The sequence below is a fragment of the Impatiens glandulifera genome, chromosome 3 (genome assembly GCF_907164915.1).
Source record: "Impatiens glandulifera chromosome 3, dImpGla2.1, whole genome shotgun sequence".
Lineage (NCBI taxonomy): Eukaryota > Viridiplantae > Streptophyta > Magnoliopsida > Ericales > Balsaminaceae > Impatiens > Impatiens glandulifera.
This window is the reverse complement of record NC_061864.1, coordinates 16,217,724-16,240,129: the sequence shown is the minus strand read 5'-3', so window position 1 is coordinate 16,240,129 and position 22,406 is coordinate 16,217,724. Positions and strand designations below refer to the sequence as shown.

Below are 22,406 nucleotides of genomic sequence, written 5' to 3'. Positions count from 1 at the left end.
AAGTGTACAGTTTCCATGCGCATGCTTGCATATGGAGTAGTCGGGGATGCTTGTGATGAATATGTGAAAATTGGAGAAACCACTACACTTGAGTGCACTCGTATTTTTTGCAAAACAATAATTGCCTTGTTTCAAGATGAATACTTAAGACGACTAAATGGGGAAGACTTGCAGAGGTTACTCCAAGTTGGACAAGAGCGTGGTTTTCCTAGAATGATTGGAAGTATTGATTGCATGCACTGGGAGTGGAAGAATTGTCCTAAGACTTGGCAAGGGAAGTTTACTAATGGACACAAGGGCTCAACAACAATTATCCTCGAGGTAGTGGCATCTTATGATTTGTGGATATGGCATGCTTTTTTTGGCATGCCCGGAACATTGAACGATATTAATGTATTAGACAAGTCACCAATTTTTGACGACATTGAGTCTGGTGAAGCTCTTGCCGTGAACTTCAGTGTGAATGGTCGACAATACAATTTTGCCTACTATCTTGCTGATGAAATCTATCCTAAATGGCCCATCTTTGTCCAATCAATTCAAATACCCCAAGGAGACAAAGCGTAGTTGTTTGCAAAACAACAAGAAGCATGCAAGAATGATGTAAAACGTGCATTCGGGGTACTCCAAGCACGGTTTGCTATTATTTGCAAACCAGCTATGATGTGGGATATTGATGGCCTATGTAAAATATTGAGGGCATGCATAATTTTACATAATATGATTGTGGAGGATGAACGAAATTCGTATTCACGAAATTGGGAAAATATCGACTTCGAACGTTCGAATAGTTGTGGGTCTAGTTCCTTAGTTAATGTCCAAACAGAAGTGCTACCTCAATTTCAAGTGCATGTTCAAGGCCGATATGAATCAAATATTCATACTAGGGCCGATCTACGTGACAAAGCACAACATATTCAATTGAAGAAATATATTGTCATGCACATTTTGAATAAATTTGGAACAACTCTCTATTAGAGTTTTAAAAACACTACTTAACAAATTAACAATGTTTAGAGTTTTTGTTTTCTTCTTCGTTTTAAATAATATTTGTATGTTTGATTTACCAAGTGATAAATAATATTGTTTGTGGTTTAAAAAAATAAAATTATGTGTGTATACGCTTAAATGATGTGGAAGTAAGAGAAAGTGAAAAAATAATTTTGATACATTGAATAACACTCTGCACTCTGCTGTAAGAAATGCTAAAAAGTGAGTGTTAAAATAGATGTTAAGCTGATATGGTAGTGTATTAAATGAAAAAATTTGATACCATGCTATGAATAAATAGTCTAACAAGGTATCAGAGTCAAAATAGGATACCTTAAATAATACTTAATAAATTAATATTATAGTTATATTTTATTTATTTTTAAATATTAACTACTTTTATTTTTTAATAATTTTTTTTATAAATCATTAATAATAAATAACTCATTTCCTAATTATATATTTTTAATTTTAATCTCTTTACTCAAAACAACTTGAATTTGTTATTAACTTAATTTAAATATTTATAAGAGAAATTAATTAATTAATAAATATTTAATTTAAATATACAATATATATATATATCATTTTTTTAATTTAAATATATAAAATAAATATTTTCAAAATTAAATTAATTAAAAATTAAATAATATATATTTTAAACAAGATATTTTTCCAAAATCTAATAACCTAAAATTAAACCGTAAGTCAAACAAAAATATGTTGAAATTAGTTTTACTTGTGGAATTATATAACCAAATTAATATATATATATAGATATAGATATATTTTACATTAATTATATTTTATATACTACAGAATTGATTAAGGAAAGATAGCATAAAGAGACAAAACCATCATAGAATAGAAATAAAAATAAATGATGCGATTTGATTCATTTTTTAAATTTTAAAATACAATCATTGTTCTGAATATTATGATAGTTATATGATATTGAATTTTTAATTGTTTAAAGTATTATATTATTTTTTATTTAAAATTTAAATTTTATAAAAATTAAATTTAATATTTTAATATTTTAGTTAATAAATTTAAAAAATAATAAAATATATAAATTTTGAGTAAAAAAAACTAAATTAAACTATTTATAGATTTATAAATTTATAGATTCTTTTTCTAATTTTAATTTTTTCTACTCTCACCTCTCTTGGTATATATTTATTTTTAGAGGAATGATAAACCCAATGAAGGAAGGGTTAGCGAAAGCAAGGCCACGAATCCTACGTGGCCTTGCCAGCTAAGAGAGAGAAAAAGAAAAAAAAATTCTACATTTCTGCATATCCTCTTTCACCCAATAGGTTTCATATTTATGCATTTCTTTCTCTCTTTGAAACGCATCATTTATTTCTCTTCTCCGGCTCCGACTGCACTTATTTCTCTTCTCCGGCTGCATTTATTTCTTTCTACGGCAGCATTTACTTCTCCATGGTATCCTTTTTAAGGATCTTTATTTTTTTTTGAATAGATCTAAGGTTTAGATTTTATAGATCTAGGGTTTAGATTTTACAGATCTAGGGTTTACATTTTACATAAGTATTTATGGATTTAAACTGTTTGAATTTTCAGGAAACCGAAGCACCGAACTTGAACAACCCAGTAGATGAACAACTTAACCTGAACAGATCCACCCCTGTTGAACCCGAAAGGTACCCTGAACAGATCTAGTGGTTTCGGGACAAGAAAGGGTCATTCCTTGTCCCGAAATGGTTGGTTTCGGGACAAGAAAGGGTCCTTCCTTGTCCCGAAATGGTTGGTTTCGGGACAAGAAAGGGTCCTTCCTTGTCCCGAAATGGTTGGTTTCGGGACAAGAAAGGGTCCTTCCTTGTCCCGAAATGGTTGGTTTCGGGACAAGAAAGGGTTCTTCCTTGTCCCGAAATGGTTGGTTTCGGGACAAGAAAGGGTCCTTCCTTGTCCCGAAATGGTTGGTTTCGGGACAAGAAAGGGTCCTTCCTTGTCCCGAAATGGTTGGTTTCGGGACAAGAAAGGGTCTTTCCTTGTCCCGAAATGGTTGGTTTCGGGACAAGAAAGGGTCCTTCCTTGTCCCGAAATGGTTGGTTTCAGGACAAGAAAGGGTTCTTCCTTGTCCCGAAATGGGTTGTTTCGGGACAAGAAAGGGTCCTTCCTTGTCCCGAAATGGGTTGTTTCGGGACCCGAAAGGGTCCTTCCTTGTCCCGAAATGGTTGGTTTCGGGACAAGAAAGGGTCCTTCCTTGTCCCGAAACAACCCATTTCGGGGTCCTTCCTTGTCCCGAAATGGGTGGTTTCGGGACCCGAAAGGGTCCTTTTATTTCCCGAAATGGGTTGTTTCGGGACCCGAAAGGTGGTTTCGGGACCCGAAATCTTGTTTCGGGACCCGAAATGGGTGGTTTCGGGACCCGAAATGGGTGGTTTCGGGACCCGAAATGAGTGGTTTATGGACTTTTTTCTTACGGTTTCACTTAATTTTTGCAGTCACATTCCTAGTGTTGGAATGTCATTTTCCTCCGAAGAACAACTTCTTGAATTCTACACATCATATGCCCACTTAACGGGATTCGGCATTACCAAATTAGGGAGCAAAAATGTAGGTGGTAAGAGGAAATACTTCAGCGTTGGTTGTGCCAAGAGTTTTCTGAAAGAATCGAAGTCAAAAAACAAGTTTCATCAGCCTAGACCGATAACGAAGACAGATTGTAAAGCAAAGATTAATGTTGTTGTTCGAAATGAAGGGGAATATGTGATAACAAGTATTTCTCTTGAGCACAACCATTCTTTAAGCCCTAAGAGAATACGTCATGTTAGATCCTACAAAGTAATTGACGGAAATGTAAAGAGAAGATTGGATACAAACGATGGAGCTGGAATAACTGTGGCCAAAACATTTCAATCACTTGTAGTTGAAGCTGGAGGGTATGAAAACATGTCTTTCGATGAGAGGACATGTAGAAATTACGTTACAGAAGCACGACGGTTGAGGTTAGGGATTGGGGATGCTGAAGCACTCACTAATTATTTCTTAAGAATGCAAACCAGGAACTCAAACTTCTTCTACCTTATTGATTTGGACGAGGAATCCCGAATTAAAAACGTGTTTTGGGCAGATGGTAGGTGCAGGGCTGCCTTTGAAGATTTTCATGATGTTATCTCTTTCGATACAACATATTTGACAAATCGCTATGACATGCCTTTCGCTCCGTTTGTTGGTGTTAATCATCATGGTCAATCCATTTTGCTTGGATGTGGGTTATTGTCAAGTGAAGATTCAGATTCTTTCAAATGGTTGTTTAGAACTTGGTTGGAATGTATGCATGATAGACCTCCCAATGCCATAATCACAGACCAATGTCGATCCATGGCGATTACAATTGAGAAGGTATTTCCTAAAACGCATCATCAATTTTGTTTGTGGCATATAATGAAGAAACTTCCTATAAAACTTGGAAGCCATACTAAATACCATCTAATAAAGAAGAGGCTGAAAATGGCGATTTTGTATGGAGACTTAAGGCGTGCTGGAATTTTCATATGTCGCACTGGATTTCTCCTTCTTTTTCTTGGAGATCCATCTTTTTCAGGTACTTCATCTTCATCTTCTTCTTCGATAACACCCACCTCAGTGTGAGCCACCTCAGTTTGAGCCCCCTCACTGTGAGCACGCTCAGTTTGAGCCCCCTCACTGTGAGCACGCTCAATGTGAGCCCCCTCAGTGTGAGCGTCCTGATCGTTTACCCCATCATCCTTAGTGGGTGTTCGATCTTTGAAGTATCTGTGCATGGCATCCCTAAAAGGTTTATTACTGTCCATTGCTCTATAAATTACGTGGATGGCGTTGTCATACATTGGCGTTGCATCCCAGCCTGAAGTTAAAGCTTTCAGTCTTCTCGTGGCTTTTTCAATAAACAACGTACATTTAGCAATCCACGCCAAATTCTCTATAAAAGTCAGTTTATCAACGTCCGGACCTGCCGTGTTAATAGGTGTTATATTCATAGGTGGTAGGCCTTGATTCATAGGTGTTGATTGCGTTGGTTCTGACCTCCTCATTGGTGGCCTCATCCGAGGTGGTGACCTATTCCTAGGTGGTGACCTATTCCTAGGTTCTGCTGTTGTTGCTGCCGCCGCCGCCTTTGGGGTTTCAGACACCCCCTCATTCATATCCTCCTCATCATTATCCCCCACATCATTATCCTCCTCATCGTTCTCCCCCCACATCCCCGGTAGTGGAATTCGTCCCAAAACGCTTCCGCGTCCGAATCCTCCATTTTCAAACTCCGTATCGAGTCTAAACTTCAAATTCGTGTCATTCCAACATGACAGTATTGGAAATCGACGGTCATTAACTCCTCCCAGTTGTGGGTTGCTCACCCTATACACGTAGCACAACTGAAAATAAACATATGTTAATTAAAACCAATTATTTTTGCAAACAGAGAAATTAATTAACGGATAACTTACAATAAGGAACGTCTGTGGTCCTTGGAAATGTCGTTTTTCATTCTCCTTCACTTTTGCGCATGATTGAACTAATCCTTCAAGTACAAATTTGCACCAATTGAACTTCTTGATATTATGAATATCTGAAATAGATTTCAGAATTCTATACCTGCAAGGGGAAAAAACATATTTGAGGATTTATTAACATGTCATATAAGTTGTCATGAAAATGAAATAACAAAAATGATAGTACCTTGATAGTTGACCTAGGTGATCACACCAGAGAAAGCAGCTGACAACAAATAATACGAAGTCTATCTTAAAATTGTTGTCAGCAGCTTTGTTCTCAATCATTTTCGTCGGCATAGCAGTCACTAAAGGAGCGCCATTAATAGGGTTACCCCATCGAGTCCTAAATGCCTTCAGCTTGTCATCAGTCTCGTTATTCTGATATTCTACAATGTCCAACTCCCCTCTAGGGAGACCCAATACCATTTCAACATCTTCTTCTTCGATTTTCACTTCCTCGCCATTCTCTAGAGTGAAAGAACATTTATCACAGTCAAACTGCCTCACTAGATAACGAGATATCTCCCCGGGGCATTTTGAAAGTGATAATAAAAGTAGATGGCCAAAGCCTATTGACTTCACAGCCTCCTTTTGATCATTAGACAGTAGTTGCAGAAGATTGAAAAGGCCAAAAGAAGATGTCCTAGTTAAAAAAAAAGGTTGTGTGGGGCTGCTTTGGGAGCTGCTGCTCTGGGGGATTTCGGAACTAATTTGGGAGCTTTTGGGGATTTGTGAACTGCTTTGGGAGATGCTGCTTCTTGGGCATTCTTTTTACGTTTATTTGCCCTACAAAAACAAAAGATAAACATTTAAAAAACATGAAACAGATAATCTAAGAGAAACAAAGTTAAAGCAAGTTAAAAACCAAGAGAAAACAAGTTAAAAATCAAAATTTCGGGTCCCGAAACACCTTATTTCGGGTCCCGAAACAACATTTCGGGTCCCGAAACCACCCATTTCGGGTCCCGAAACCACACTTTCGGGACCCTTAACAGCCAAACATTACAAAATCCGATTTATGGGTCCCGAAAGCACCCATTTCGGGTCCCGAAACCACACTTTCGGGACCCATAACAGCCAAACATTACAAAATCCGATTTATGGGTCCCGAAACCACCTATTTCGGGTCCCGAAACCACACTTTCGGGACCCATAACAGCCAAACATTACAAAATCAGATTTATGGGTCCTGAAACCACCCATTTCGGGTCCCGAAACCACACTTTCGGGACCCATAACAGCCAAACATTATAAAATCAGATTTATGGGTCCCGAAACCACCCATTTCGGGTCCCGAAACCACCCATTTCGGGACTCATAACAGCCTCACATATCAAAATTCAATTTTGGGGTCCCGAAACAACACATTTCGGGTCCCGAAACAACACTTTTGGGTCCCGAAACCACACTTTCGGGACCGTTCATTCAAATAACATATCAAAATCAAATTTCTGGACTATGTAATCATACTTTCGGGTCCCCGAAACAACACTTTCGGGACCCATAACAGCCAAACACAAAATAATCAACCATTTTTATCGTTAAAATCATTAGAATCAGCAGAATCATCAAAATCCATAACCCTAACCCTAACCCTAACCTTAACTGCAAAAACCTAAACGGTCTTCAAATCATCAAAATGTTTTAGGATTCTAAAGGAGATGTTATTTACCTTGTCCTTGGAGATTTTGGAGTCTTGCATGGAGATGTACCTGGACCACCAGCCTGAAAAAGAGAAAAGATATTCACGAATGAATGCAGACAGTGAAGTGAACGGAAATACCCGAATGAGAAGACCTACCATTTTCGATCGAAAGAAAGAAGATGAATAAAGTTGAAGAAGTCGGGGATGTCGCCGCCAGAGAGAAAAATCGCCAGAGAAGAGAAAAATCGTCGGAAAGAATAAATGAAAAGAAGAAAGACAGAGGAAAGAAGAAGGGGGAAACTGAAACGTTTTCTTTTTTTTCTCTCTCCTAGCTGGCAAGGCCACGTAGGATTCGTGGCCTTGCTTTCGCTACTCTTTCGTTGAAAATATCATTTTCCTTATTTTTATATAGTTTTATTTGTTTTATATACAAATCATGTCAAAATAAATTAGAAATTAATATTTTTTTGAACTATGTTTGTTATATAATATATATTCATCATAAAATATGAATCAATGATTTATAATAAAAACATATAATTAATTAATTAATTAGATAAAATCACAAAAAAAAATCTCAAAATATTTAATATTTTCTTACGCAATTATGAAATCAGGTGGTTATTAGATATTATTTCAAATACATAGATTTCTCGAATAAAATTATTGTAAAAAAATTTAAAAAACTAGATCTAATAGACTTTAAAGTTGATTATTAGTTTATTCATCAATTTCGTCCCTTTTAAAGTTAGGTTGTAACTGTCTCATTATCCTATAATGGATTTGGACAAACTGTTATTACGAGTCAGATTTGAGCGAACCCATTGAGAATGTCTCACTGTCATCAATAAAAATAAGTAATATAAAGTATTTAATGAACCCATTAAGAATGTCTCAGTGTCATAAATAAAAATAAATAATATAAAATATTTAATATTATTTTCACTATACTCAAATAGTATTTATAAATTAAAATATATATATAATATTTATTATAATAAAATATTTAAATAAATTTAATATGGGTAATTTCGGAATTCCACTTTTGTTTAGGGTTTCGTTTCCCTATCTTTTAGGTATAAATAAACCCTTTCGGCCATTCAAATACTTTATATTTTTTTTTTGGGTACTCTTCCTTTCTCCAGATTTCAAATGAGAAGGGATCACTGTTCAGGTTTTGATTTACTACTTTCTTTTAAGCTTTATAGGAATAACTTATTTTACGTTTTATTATATTATTTTGTGTTAAAATAACTTATTTCAACCATTTTATAGGAATAACTTATTTTAAAGAAGACGGATGATATGAAATTCAAAATTACAGAGGTATGAAAAATTAAAATATTATTAACTTTTTGTTAATTTTTATTCAGTTATATATTAATTTCATTATTTGAACTCTTATCTAATTAGTCTTGAAAATTAATTGCTGACACATCTTATCTAATTAATTTTTTGACTTTCCAGTTTTGCTTTTTATAGAAATGAATTCTTAGATTTAAATTGGTTTTGTTATTTGATTATTTTGTTGGTTTTGTTAAAAATAAAATTATATTTGATAAATAATATACAATAAAATAAAAAATAATAAGTTTTTTTGAGTTATTAATTAGTTTCATAATTAAAATATGTTTTTTTTATAATTCTATTTTAATAAAAATAAGTATAAATATTTTTTTTAAAAAAATTGCAGCTATATTTTTTTTTATTCAGTTTTCAACCTTCTATGACATTCTAGAAAATGTTTGTTTAGAAATATTATTATTATTTTTTTATTAGTAGTGTTATTTTAGTAAGATACACTAATTATTATTATTATTATTTAATCTTAGGCTCTTTCGATAATTGGTTTTTGGGTTTTACACAAAGAAACCATGATAAATTAAAAGAAAATTAAAATTTTAAATTATTATGTTTAAAATATTCTCAATGTCTTTTATTAATATAAAATAAAATATTTAAGTAGAGAGTAATTTTAATTTTTAATGTTAAAATAATTAATTAAATGATTGATATAATTGTTAAATTTAAGATAAAAAAAAAAAATCTTATTTTATTTCAAACAAGCCTTCAATCTATATGTCCCAAACCAAGTGTTCTCATTATTGTGTTAGCCCCTCGACAATGATTTATCCAAATTTCTAATAATTTGATTAATATAGTTCATCTGTTTTTTTTTTTTATATTGTATGATAGTTTAATTGGAATTAATATAGAATAGACTAGGCGATTATTTACTGTAATTAAGTCATGATTCTGATCCGATATAATAGGTTTGTTTTATAAAATGTACACTTTCAAATAAGTTTTTTTCCCCATAATTATCATTATAATTAATTTTTAAAATTTGTCAAAATCAAATAAAAAAAGTTTTAAAATTTAGTATAATATAAAATAAAATAGAATTAGTTGACATTAATTATATATAAAGAAATTATATTGATTGACATGCATTTACTATTTTCATAATTTAATTGTCAAATCATTGTATGGTCATTTTACTCAAATTGAAGACTTATGCAGATTTAAATTATTGGTGTGAGTTTAAGGTATATTATTTTGTGGTAAAAAAGATTTAAAAGTTTAATATATAATAATAAATAATAATAATTTAAAATAAAGTGTACTTTAATATTTTGATTAATAAAGATCTAAAATAATTAGATGTAACAATGAGTGTTATAAAAAAGTACACAAATTATACTAAAGATGTAACTTTGGAGAATTAAGGTGGATGATGATTAAAAATCTAATGATGGTTAAGGTAGTTAATTATCTAAATTATTTAATTTTGGTATTGATTATTTAGATTGATTAGCTTAATTTCAAAACTGTGTTGATTATATGTTTAAGGACTTATTTAGAAGATAATAGCATGTATTATGTTAATATTGTTTCATTTACTTTTATTTTAAATATATTTTTATAATGTTTTAGATTAGTTAATAAAACATTATAAAAATGATTTAGATTAGTTAATAAAACATTATAAAAATAAAAGTAAATGAAACAATATTAACATAATACATATTATTATCACTTTCTCACAAAATCGCCTTTTTTCATTTTAAAATATATTTTAATAATTTAATCACTTTCTCACAAAATTATATTTTGACTTGCCGCTGGTATATATTTCCAACTTGCAGCCATTATATGTACCCGTCCAATCTTGTATCAAAATTATAGAGAAAATGGTTTGATTAGAGAATACATCATTTTTGTGTACTTATCTATCGTAATCATTACAACACTTGAATACGAAGATTTATATGCTATAATCTAATGAGAATATTACTAGGCAGTATATACATGCTTTATATTATATTGACTGTCTATATACTCGGAAATATTTTTATTTATAGTGTGAGTTTGAGGGAGTATGTTGAATACATTGTTTTTATTGTTTTTATTGTTTTTATTAACATGTAAGTATATTTCAGTTTATTATAATTTAAGGATATTTTAGTTGATTGCAATTACAAATTATTTATCAGTTTATTGTGTTCATTTTAGTTTTATTATAATATATTTACATTAAACAATTTTTTTCAAGTTGAAACGTTATCGAAGCTCATATAGTCTTTGATTTTCATTTAAAGGACCTAACTTTAAAGAATACTAAGTACTCTTTCATGAATTAGTCATCATGGTAACATTGACTAACTGCAATAAGATTAGTCTTCTCTAACAATCTCTAAATAGATAACTAATATCGTTCAATTGTATCTTCAATTTATTGGTTAATCGCAATGCTTCTTTCCTTAGGATGTAACTATTTGCATGATAAGAACACAAAAGAGATGATTTTAACATATTTTATGTTATTTAAAGTATGGCTCATAGCAATTAGCATATACTATAATAAACATGGTTGTCCATATAAAAGTATTGAAAATACTTTAGTTATTTGTATAAAGAACTGTACAAAAAATATCAAAATAATTTCCAATGAATCACATGTTAAATGAATATTCTTTAAAAAAAAATTGTTATTATTAACTTTTTATGTTGTTATATCCATTCCTTTATTTAAGAAAAAATGATAAATCACATAATAAAAGAAAGAAAGATATATTAGTAGCTGGTTTTCATTATTGTAAAATTTTGTAATAATATATTTTTTAAATTTATTAATTAAAATATTATTATTTATTTTAATAATATTAATTTAAATAAAAAATAATATTTTAATAATTTAATCACTTCTCGCAAAATTATAATCCATATTTTTTTAAAGAATCACAAATCAAACAAAGATGGTATATAAAAGCTCTTATATTTTTTACTTTGGTTATGTTTGAAAACTTTTGGAACTGGAGTGGAATTGTGTTGAACGAACAAATATTTTAAAATTTGTTAATATATATATATATATATAATTAAAAAAATATTTATTAACATTAATTAATATAAATCACCGCATCCAATAAAATATTGTAAACAAAATATAATTTTTTATAAATTGTAAAATAAATTGTCCGAACCCCATCCGTAGATAATATGCTTTTTTTTTAAACAAGAAGGTAATTTTAATTGAATTACCTTAAACTAGTAACATTCTCATACAATATATACGGATAAAAATATAAATAAAATAAATTTAATAAAAAAATAATAATATTATTATTTAATGTTTAAAACTTTTAATAAATCGCGAATAATATATTAAATTAAAAAAATAAAACATTCTCATTTTACAATTTATTCATTTAAATAAAATAACTTATCATTTCATATATCTCATCACATATTTTGTTCGAAGCTTTTATCTCGTGACCTTACACTTTCACTTTATGTTAAAATTTTGAAGAAGAAGTATAAACTGAAATTATATTATTGAAAGTTGTTTTCAAACAATTACATATCTCCTTTATATAGGAGTTCAATACTAACTAATTAACCAAACTAACTAATCAATTACTAACTAATTAACGGTTTAATAAACCGTTAGTTAATATTTTTATATCCTCCCCACAAGGAGAAACGTAGTAGAAACAAAGTTTCACCTTGACAAAACAAGTCGATGAAACATCAAACTACGATCATGCATCCATCGTCTTCAGTAAGCTCAATTCAGCAAACTTCAATTTTTTTTTGCTATCCAATTTAGACAGCCGAGCAAACCCAATTCAGAAAGTCCATTTTTTTCCAGCTACCCAACATAGACAGTCGATCAAGCCCAATTCAGCAAACTCTATTTTTTTCGAACTACCCAATATAGATAACTCAATCTTCGTTAGTCCAATCCACATCAATCATCATGAATTGTTTTTTTTCATTAGCCACTAGCTTTCAACCTTTCCAGCTTTCGATTTTTTTTCCAAAGAAAGTCAATTTAGCATTCCTTTTGGTATTGACGAATCATATCGAAAAATCTCCTTTATTTCGGCGACTATAAGAGAATCATCCTCAACAGTTTCAACTTGATTTTCATTATCAACAATAAATTGAATACCCTGGATATGGTCGCAGTCTTCAATGAAAAAACGGAGTCTATCAGTCCTTTCTTCTCCCCTCAAACCCTCGTGAAAAGCATCCTTTCCAGCACCATAGTTCGAACTGGTGAGGTTCCACCCATAGTCCGATTAATTCATAAAGACTTTTGGGATGATAATGGACTTTTGAGTAGTCTGTCCAATATTGAACAACATTCTCGAGGTTTTCAACCATGTCCTTTTCATTAATTTTGCTAGAACCATTATTTTGGTTGTTGACGTCATTATTTGTATGTTCTTCATATAAACTTTGCAAGAACAGGTTTTTCTTTTGCGCTTCAGATGCTTGGGTGGATATATTGCCAGTCCACGTGGGAACTTCTGAAGAGACTAGCGGATCTTCATTGTACAACTTACCTTGCGAACTCATGGACCCAATTGAGTCTTGAAGACCAATTGAGAGCACACGAGGTGTATATGTAGAAATGCTCTGTTGCGTTTCGCCAGCACGATATAGTACATCCATGTCAAGATATTGCCCCCTGAATACTTCATTACTGTGAGGGTCTTCAGCCAATCCAAGTAACTCATCCTAAAAGTTCCAGAAGTGCGAACCTACAAAGTTTACATAAGTTCCAACTTGTACCGTCACAATTTCTCTCATTCTTCTGGGCCGCTACTTGGATCCTCTGTTGCTACTGATTTTATATGCTATCCCTATTCCTCCTCACAAGGAAGGGGGCAATTCCCGCTTCCTGATGCAACACTGAAGGAAGGGAACCATCTCAAGAACACTCCTACCTCCTCTGCTATTTCCGGTGTAAGTATGTTGGGGTCGAGTTGACTAGAGGCGAAAGGATGAAGAAAGACGATGTTATGGGTGGCATTGATTTTGGGAGCAACATGTTCTTGATACCACCATAAGAAGATGTTACCCCTGCAAGAGGCTTCCCAAGCTCATCATCATTTCTCACTGCCAATTTATTACTGCCAATTGAAGATGTTTTGGAGTTATCCTACACTTCTTGTTATCTGTTGTCGCATTCCCAGCTAACTCAAGAACCTCAGCTGCAAGATACTCGAGAACAGCTTCTAGGTAAACAGGAGTTCCTCTTTCAACACGGTTACCATAACGACCTTGCTTCAAGAACCGCCCGATCCTACCCACCGGAAACTGAAGACCGGCCTTCATCGACCTTGAAATTGATTTCTTCTTTTCACCGTCCTTTCTTAAACTTCTCTTAGACTTGCTACCACCCTACATTTATTTTCAGAAGAAGAGTAAATTGATTGCTTGATTTTGAGAGCGTCATGTTCTTGATAAGCAAGATGTCTTCCATCTCTGAGCTTGAGTCTGGTTGCTGTGATGAGTGGACCTCCATTGGAACCACAGATTTTGGGAGAAGGAGGACTTGCTATTTGATATGCCCATCCAAACACTATAATCAAAAGAACCCCCAACAATCTCCTTATACATCTCATTCTTCTATTAGAATAATAAAATATAGAATAAAGCCCTCTCCACTAATGGCTACTCCGAGGCAACGGAAACCCACCAAGATTCTTAACCTTGGAGCTCTAATACCATGTTAAAATCTTGAAAAAGAAGTATAAACTGAAATTATATTATTGAAAGTTGTTTTCAAACAATTACATATCTCTCTTATATAAGAGTTCAATACTAACTAATTAACCAAACTAACTAATCAATTACTAATTAATTAACGATTTAATAAACAGTTAGTTAATATTTTTACATTTTAATTAATCAAATATTTAATTTATACTTTTTGAAATTTAGCATCGCGATTTGCGACCTCGCACTTGAGTATGATGATAGGGATCGTGATAGGATTCTATATAGAATCGTCGACATTATATTTTTCAGAAATAAGAGGGGAGAAAGGCTGAGATATATTAATTCCAAATGGCTTTGAGAAGCTCTATGAGATTGCAAAACTATATTTATCCTTATAAGATTATAAGGAAAGGTAATATCGAATTGAACTACCTTGAAGAAGTTATGGATGATAATGATTGTCTTGTTTGTGTTAGATAGAGGTGGATACAAGATTCAATAATTGACCACTCACAAAATTTAGAATATACGATGAAATAGTAATTATTAATATGAACTCTTATTCGTTTATTTAATTTTTATAAATAATACATTGTTGATTTATTTGATTTTCATAAATAATACATTTTGTCTTGTTTAAGAATTTAGAGTTTATTGTGTACATTGTTTCGGTTTTAAATTGTAATGCCTCTTTATATTAAATGAAATTAAAAAATGCAACTAAATAAATAATTTTAAACTAAATTTTCTATTAAACAAAAATAAGAAGTTATTAAAAAAATTGACTATAGATATATAGAAAATAACTTATAAAATAATAATTGTTTAACAAATGTATTAGTTAAACTTAAAAACTATTAAAAAATAATAACAAAATTATGTTTTTATTAATTTAGCTAAATTTATATAAAAACAATTTTTTTAAATAAAAAATTAATTATAATTAGTATGATATTATTGTGGTGTAAAGTTAAAATATATTAATATTATAAAATTGAATAATTCAACCCTACGAGTCAACAATACAAACATTGTGGCAAAAATACACAAACAGTTTTTCGAGAGTAGTTTAAAATAAATAAATTAAAAAATAAAAGATAAAATTATTTTGTTAAAAAATAAAACCAGTTAGGATTTATCTCTATTAATTCAATTAGGAGGAGAGTCTTTTTATAAAATAATAAATATTTTTTTTTTTGAATAAAGAAAAATTAGCATGACTCCTACTTAAATTCAAAACGCATTTAAATTTAAATTTTTTATTCAATTTAATCACATTTTTTATATTAAATATCTTTTTTTTATTTTAAGGAGTATCATTATTAAATAAGGGTGATCTTAACAAAAACATTAGTTTCCAAACAATCTTAAATAATATTTAACTTGAAAAGTAACCTTAACCAATTAATTGAAGAATATTATATTGTTAAAAAAAAATTAAAAAATTTGAAAATGTAAAATATAAAACATACAAATATATATATATATATATATATATATATATATATATATATATATATATATATATATAATGAAATGTTATATAATCATTTGTTTGTAAACGTTTTAAAAATAATAAATAAAATAATATTCATAAAGTTTGTCACATACTTTAAAGAAGTGTATCCTGCTGAAGTATTAGAACTTGCAATATATTGAAATTAACTTTTAAGAAATGTATATTGCTGAAGTATTGGAACTTCCAATATATTGAAATTAATATATCATACACCGGATGGTTTATTAATTTATCATACACTGAATATTTACAAAAATAACTTTTTTTTTTATGTTCACTTTTGACACTTTTTCAAACAAGTACACAAATTAACTTATTTTACTATTCAAACTTAGTTTTTTTTTATATTTAATATTTATTATATATAAAATAAATTATTTATATTTTGATATATATTTTAGATAATTATTTATATAAATTTGATTATTTATATTTTGATATATATTTTAAATTATTATTTTTATAAATTTGATTATTTATATTTTGATATATAATTTAAATTATTATTTATATAAATTAAACTATTTATATTTTAATATATATTTTAAATTATTATTTTTATAAATTTGATTATTTATAGTTTGATTATAATTTAAATTATTATTTTTATAAATTTAATTATTTATATTTTGATATATAATTTAAATTTAATTATTTTTTATAAATTTAATTATTTATATTTTAATATATATATATATATTTACATTTTAATTATTATTTATATAGTGTAATAAATCTTTCTTTTAGCATTCGAATAAATAATTGATAAATACTAATAAATTTAAAACAATATAAAAATTAAATATTTATAAAAATGATTTTAAATTTATCAATTATTTATTAAATATAATAACATTTTTAAATAAATATAATAACAAGATTATCATATTTTAACCATGATTTATAAATATTTTTAAATAATCCCACAACAAATCCTCAATAGTTTTTCTATAATTAATAGCTGAGTTTGGACACAATTCATATATTCAAATATATAGAATCGCTAATTAATTAAATTAATGTGTAATCCTAATTAATTTAAGGTTAGTTTAATTTAATTTATACTCAATCTATTCATTTAATTTTATTTTTTATAAAAAGTTAATTCAAATAAGAAGTTAAATAATATAAAATAATATTTTAAAAATTAGAACAATTAAATTAGAATTTATATATTGAATATAGATTATAATCCTTAAATCCTAAATCATGTACGAAGAAATAGAGACAATATGAAGAATATCTAGTGAATCTTATATTCAAATATTTTTTAGCTTTTGAATGCTATATTTTATTAGGATTAAATTGTTTTAATTTATTTATTTTATATTTGTAATAATATTTAATAATTAATATTATAGCTATATTTTATTTATTCTTAAATATTAACTACTTTAATTTTTTAATAATTTTTTTAAAAATCATTAATAATACATAACTCATTGCCTAATTATATATTTTCAATTTTTTTACTCAAAACAACTTGAATGTGTTATTAACTTAATTTAAATATTTATAACTAAAATTACTTAATTTTAAAATAAATTAAAAAAATACATTTTAAATATTAATCTATGATTTTTATAAATATAGTTAATATATAATATTCAAATTTAATTAAAATAAAAAATAAAGAATATGCAAATTAAAACACTATTTATTAATAAAATTATTTGATATATAGATGTAAATATTTTATTATTTTCTTAAAAATTACATCTATATATTCCTTATAAATTAACACACATATATTTATATTAAATATATTAATTAAAATACTACAATATATATATTTTTATTTTTATTAAATTTAAATATAAAAAATATTTTCATAATTAAATTAATTAAAAATTAAATAATATATATTTTAAACAATAAATTTTTCGAAAATCTAATAACCCAAAATTAAACCGAGTCAAAAAAAAATATGTTGAAAAATTTTATTTGTTGAATTATATAACCAAATTAATATATATTTTATATTGAGTGCGCATAAAGAGTGAACCATTATATGCGTTTGTTAGGATTGGAGAAATTTTTAAAAAATTAGAGTAAATGAAAATAATATTGACGATGATTTTGAGAATTTTTAATAAAAATATTTTAAAAATATTAATATATAAATAAGATAAAAAATAATAATAATAAAATATATATATATATATATTTTAGAATTTTTTGTTATTAAAATGAATTAAGTAATTATTAAGAGTTAATTGATTAGAAAATTATTTTTTTTTAATTTTTTTAAAACCTAAATAAAATAAGACATTTTGTGGATTTTTATTTTTTTAATTGAATTTAAAAAGAAATATTGTTTGATGAAATTTATTTTTTATAAAAATTAAATTTAATATTTTAATTAATAAATTTAAAAAATAATGAAATAATAAAATATATAAATTTTGAGTAAAAAAACTAAATTAACTATTTATAAATTCTTTTTCTACTTTTATAAGTACAATTTTATTTTTATCGTATATCATGAAAACATTATTTTAAATATTGAGGTTATATAGGTGATAAGGGGAGAAAATAACGTGTTACCACAATTTTGATAGAAAAAATATATATTCTTTTTTCAACGAATCATTTATCTATTTTATATAACCTGCCAAAATAAATTAAAATTAATATATTTTTTTGAATGTGTTTGTTATAATATATTCATCATAAAATATGAATCAATGATTTAGGGTTAAAATTTTAATTAATTAATTTTATATTTGTATTTAAAATTTAAATTTTATAAAAATCAATAACACTTAATTTATCTAAACTTTAAATTTAAATTTCAATTAAAAATTCCTAAATAATTCATATCTAAGCTTTTTAATTTATTAACTTAAATATCATGTATTTTTTATTTAAAAATAAAATTTAATAAAATAAATATTATTAAATAAGTTTTTTTATATAATTAACTATCATTTTACTTAATTTATTAAATATAATATTTTTATATATTTTATAAAAATATATTTATTTTATTATTATATTTAATATTTCTTAATTTTTTTTTATAAAATAAATTATTTTCTAAAAATGAATATCAATTAAGATTTTATAAATAAATAATTAGGTTTATTCAAATAAAAATATTTTATTATTTTGTTTGATAATTAAAAATAAATATATAATAAAATTTGAGTAAAATATTGTTAATGTAAATCAAACATGTAATGTTTGAAACATTTATTAATAATAAATGTCATAAAATAAAAAATATATTTATAAATTAAAGGAAATATCCTCTTTCGGTCACTCTAAACTCCCGCATTCTTATGTTTCTTCACTTTTGTTTAAAACTGTCATAAATCATATTAATTTAGATATAAATTATATTAATTTAGACCCCTTTATTCACGATAATTTGGTTGACCCATATAAATTGCAACACTAAAAATATCAAATAACTCACCACAAATTTTAACAGCTATAAATTTTCTCTCCAGATTATGTAAAAATAATACTTATAATTTAGTTAAAAAATATAAATAATAAAATTAAGTTATTATTTTTAGTACTCACCCTTTAATTAGAACATACATATGATAAATATAGGATAAATAGTAATGAATTATTACATATTCATTTAATTTAACGGAAAAGAAAAAATCATCTTATACACATAAATTACAATAAAAATATGTAATTAGTTAATTAGACAAAAATACCAATAAATCTCAAAATTTTAATAATTTCTTAACCATTGTAACATCATGTTGTTAGGTATTTTTTTAAATAGGTAGATTTTTCGAATAAGATTATTGTATAGAAAAATCGAAATGCTAGATCTAATGAACTTTCGAAGTTGATTCTTCGTTTGTTCATCAACATCATCATTTTTTAAGTTATGCCGTACCTTTCTCATTATCCTATATTGGAGTGATTTGGGAAAATTGTTATTATGAGTCAAAGACAAATCCATTATAATATGTCTCCATTATAAAAAAAATACCAAAAAAACAAAAAAATACAGTAGAATAAAAATTTTAATGAAATGTAAAAAAAATAATAATGTTTATAAAATATTCAACATCATTTTCGCTATTAACAAAAATATTTCTCAAATTTTCAAGTATATAAACAATTAATATCATGTTAATAAATATATACACTACCTAATAACATTTTTCATTTATTAATTAAGTCTCTTTATCCAATTGTTGTAATGATTTTGATAGATAAATATATCGAAATGATATATTTTCTAACCAAACATTTTTATTAAAAGAGAATGTCTATATCTATGTTTTGTACATATACATATAATAATGAAAAGTCACTTTTAACAAAATTGTTTAATTAAAAAATATATTATTTTAATGTATTTATCTATTACAACCGTTACAATAGTTGGATACGCAGACTTACACGTCATTAATCAATAAAAAATGTTATTAGATAATATATATATACATGTTTATTAACAAGACATTGTCGTTTATATACTTAAAAATTTGAGCAATACTTTCATTCGTAACGAAAAAAGATGTTGAATACTTTGTAAGTATTATTAATATTTTTATACATTACATTTCAATTTTTATCGTACTGTTTTCTTATTTATATCAGATAAATATGGTAAGAGTTTATTTGATTTGTAATAACAATTTGTCAAATTATTCGTGATAAGATAATATGAGATAGGTATGGCACAACTTAAAAATTGGTTTTGTTGATGAAGAAACAAAGAATCAACTTTCCATGTATATTAAATTTAGCTTTTCAATTTATTTTACAATAATCTTATCTGAAAAATCTATCTATTTGAAAGAGTATTACCTAACAACCTAATCTCAGAGATGTTTAATTTGTCTATCATAAACCATGTCTAGTATGAAAATGGATTTTTTTTCATAAATACGTAATAACTCACTACGATTTACGATTTATCAATATGTATGTTATAATTAATTAAGCAGTAAGTAAGAAAATTTGTAATAAGCTCAATTTCGTAAGTTTCAAATTGTAATTTATGGTAGCTAAACAACGGAGTCAGCCAAATTATTGCGAATAAAAATGTCTAAATTTTTCGACATAAGACTAATGTTGGTGATGGTCCAATAATACTCAACAATCTATTAATTTATAAATTATACGATTTATATTGATTTTGGTAAAGTATTAAATGTGTTTTTTTATCAACATTTAAGAGAAAAAAATTTGACAGCTCTAAACAAAATTGAAGAAAAAGTTAGACTGCAGGCATTTATAAATTACTTCCAGAAAATAGTGATTTAGATCAAACATATTCTAATGGTAGAGCAAACCTTAGAATGACCAGGTGTACTGCTGCTTCCCCATTGACGGAAACTCTTCGGATCTTGTTCCTGAGATGTAAAAAAAAATGATGTAATCTAAGATAACACATTCATTTCTAGCATATAAACTGTTAGATCTAAATCTAGCTAATTAAGTGAGAAAAGCAAACCTTTAACACTGTCATATCCAACAAGGTGAAGTAGAGCATGACCAGCGGAGAGAACGGGGAAAAGGATGCGATCGGATGAAGGTGATGCATTGTGGGTTTTGAAAGAGTCAATGAAAGAAGAAGAAGATTCCATTGTTAAAGAGAGAAAGATGAACATAGGAAATTTAAAAGATGAACCTTATAAATTATGTGTTCGATACCTGTCTGTCAGCTGCTTTTATTTACTCTGTGTCATTTCCTGGCCTCGCGTTCCTCGCGTCTCCGTCCTTGTCTGATTTGGTTGCAGCTGGAGTTTTACGAAAGAGGGATTCTGTCGATGGTGTTAAGAGAGGTAACAGATATAAGGAAACGTGTTGGAGAAGAAGGAAGGGGAAAGTTTGCCTGCTGGTCTTGCAGTGCTCCGTTTGATTTGAGATTAAGAATGTCCTCTATGCATTGTCCATTTGTCCTGTTTGGTTTGTTGAGCATTTCTTTTTTGTTTTTTGTTTTTTTACCTACAAACAAAGCACAAACACACAACAAATTAATATATAAATATTTATTTTAAATTTGTTGATTTAATTATGATGTTTTTAATTTAAAACAAAGTTCAATTTTTAATTAGAAATGAGGTGTAAAATGTGAGTATCTACAAATTAGTTTTTAAAATAATAATGTACCTAGAAAATAATGCATTAACTTTATAAAATAATAATGTACTTAAAAAATAATTCATTAAGATAGTCCAAGTAAATTGAACAAGTTGTAAGTCCAAATAGAGGGAAATGATATTTTCATGACGTAGCTATGAATGAATGGTAAAAATAATATTAAATATCAACCAAAAACTTGTATAATTATTTGCAATCTTTTTTGTTATCGACAATAAGTTGAGTATCATTGTCCACATTGGCAAAAGAGAAGGTGAGAATAATAATGATGTTAAAAAATAGATTAATAACATTGTTTATATGATTGAGAATGGTCTCTCTAATAAATATATATGTACCCTAAAATAATAAGTGTTATTCAATCAAATATTTTAATAAATATTTATATATATATATATATATATATATATATATATATAACAATAATTTCTATTTGAATTAATTATTTTTATAGTCTATATATATATATATATATATGAACAATTTTTTAAAATTATATATATAACAATCTATTTAAAATTTATATTATATTTTTAAAAAAAATATTAAGTATCATATATATTATTTAGAAATGTCTTTAAGAAAAAATGATTGAAAATAGATTTAATAAATAATGAAAATAGGCCTAAATATTGAAAATGGTTTT

General features: G+C 27.3%; 1 protein-coding gene and 1 pseudogene across 1 annotated transcript; one reads left to right on the top strand and one right to left on the bottom strand.

Moving 5' to 3' along the window:
- The first annotated feature begins 15 nt into the window (after nt 1–15).
- Nucleotides 16–567, top strand: LOC124929845. The gene has a single exon (XM_047470231.1). It carries the CDS (start codon nt 16–18, stop codon nt 565–567), a length of 552 nt encoding a protein of 183 aa, XP_047326187.1.
- A 12,808-nt stretch (nt 568–13,375) lies between these two features.
- LOC124929843 lies at nt 13,376–21,243 on the bottom strand (annotated as a pseudogene).
- Between the last annotated feature and the right edge of the window lie 1,163 nt (nt 21,244–22,406).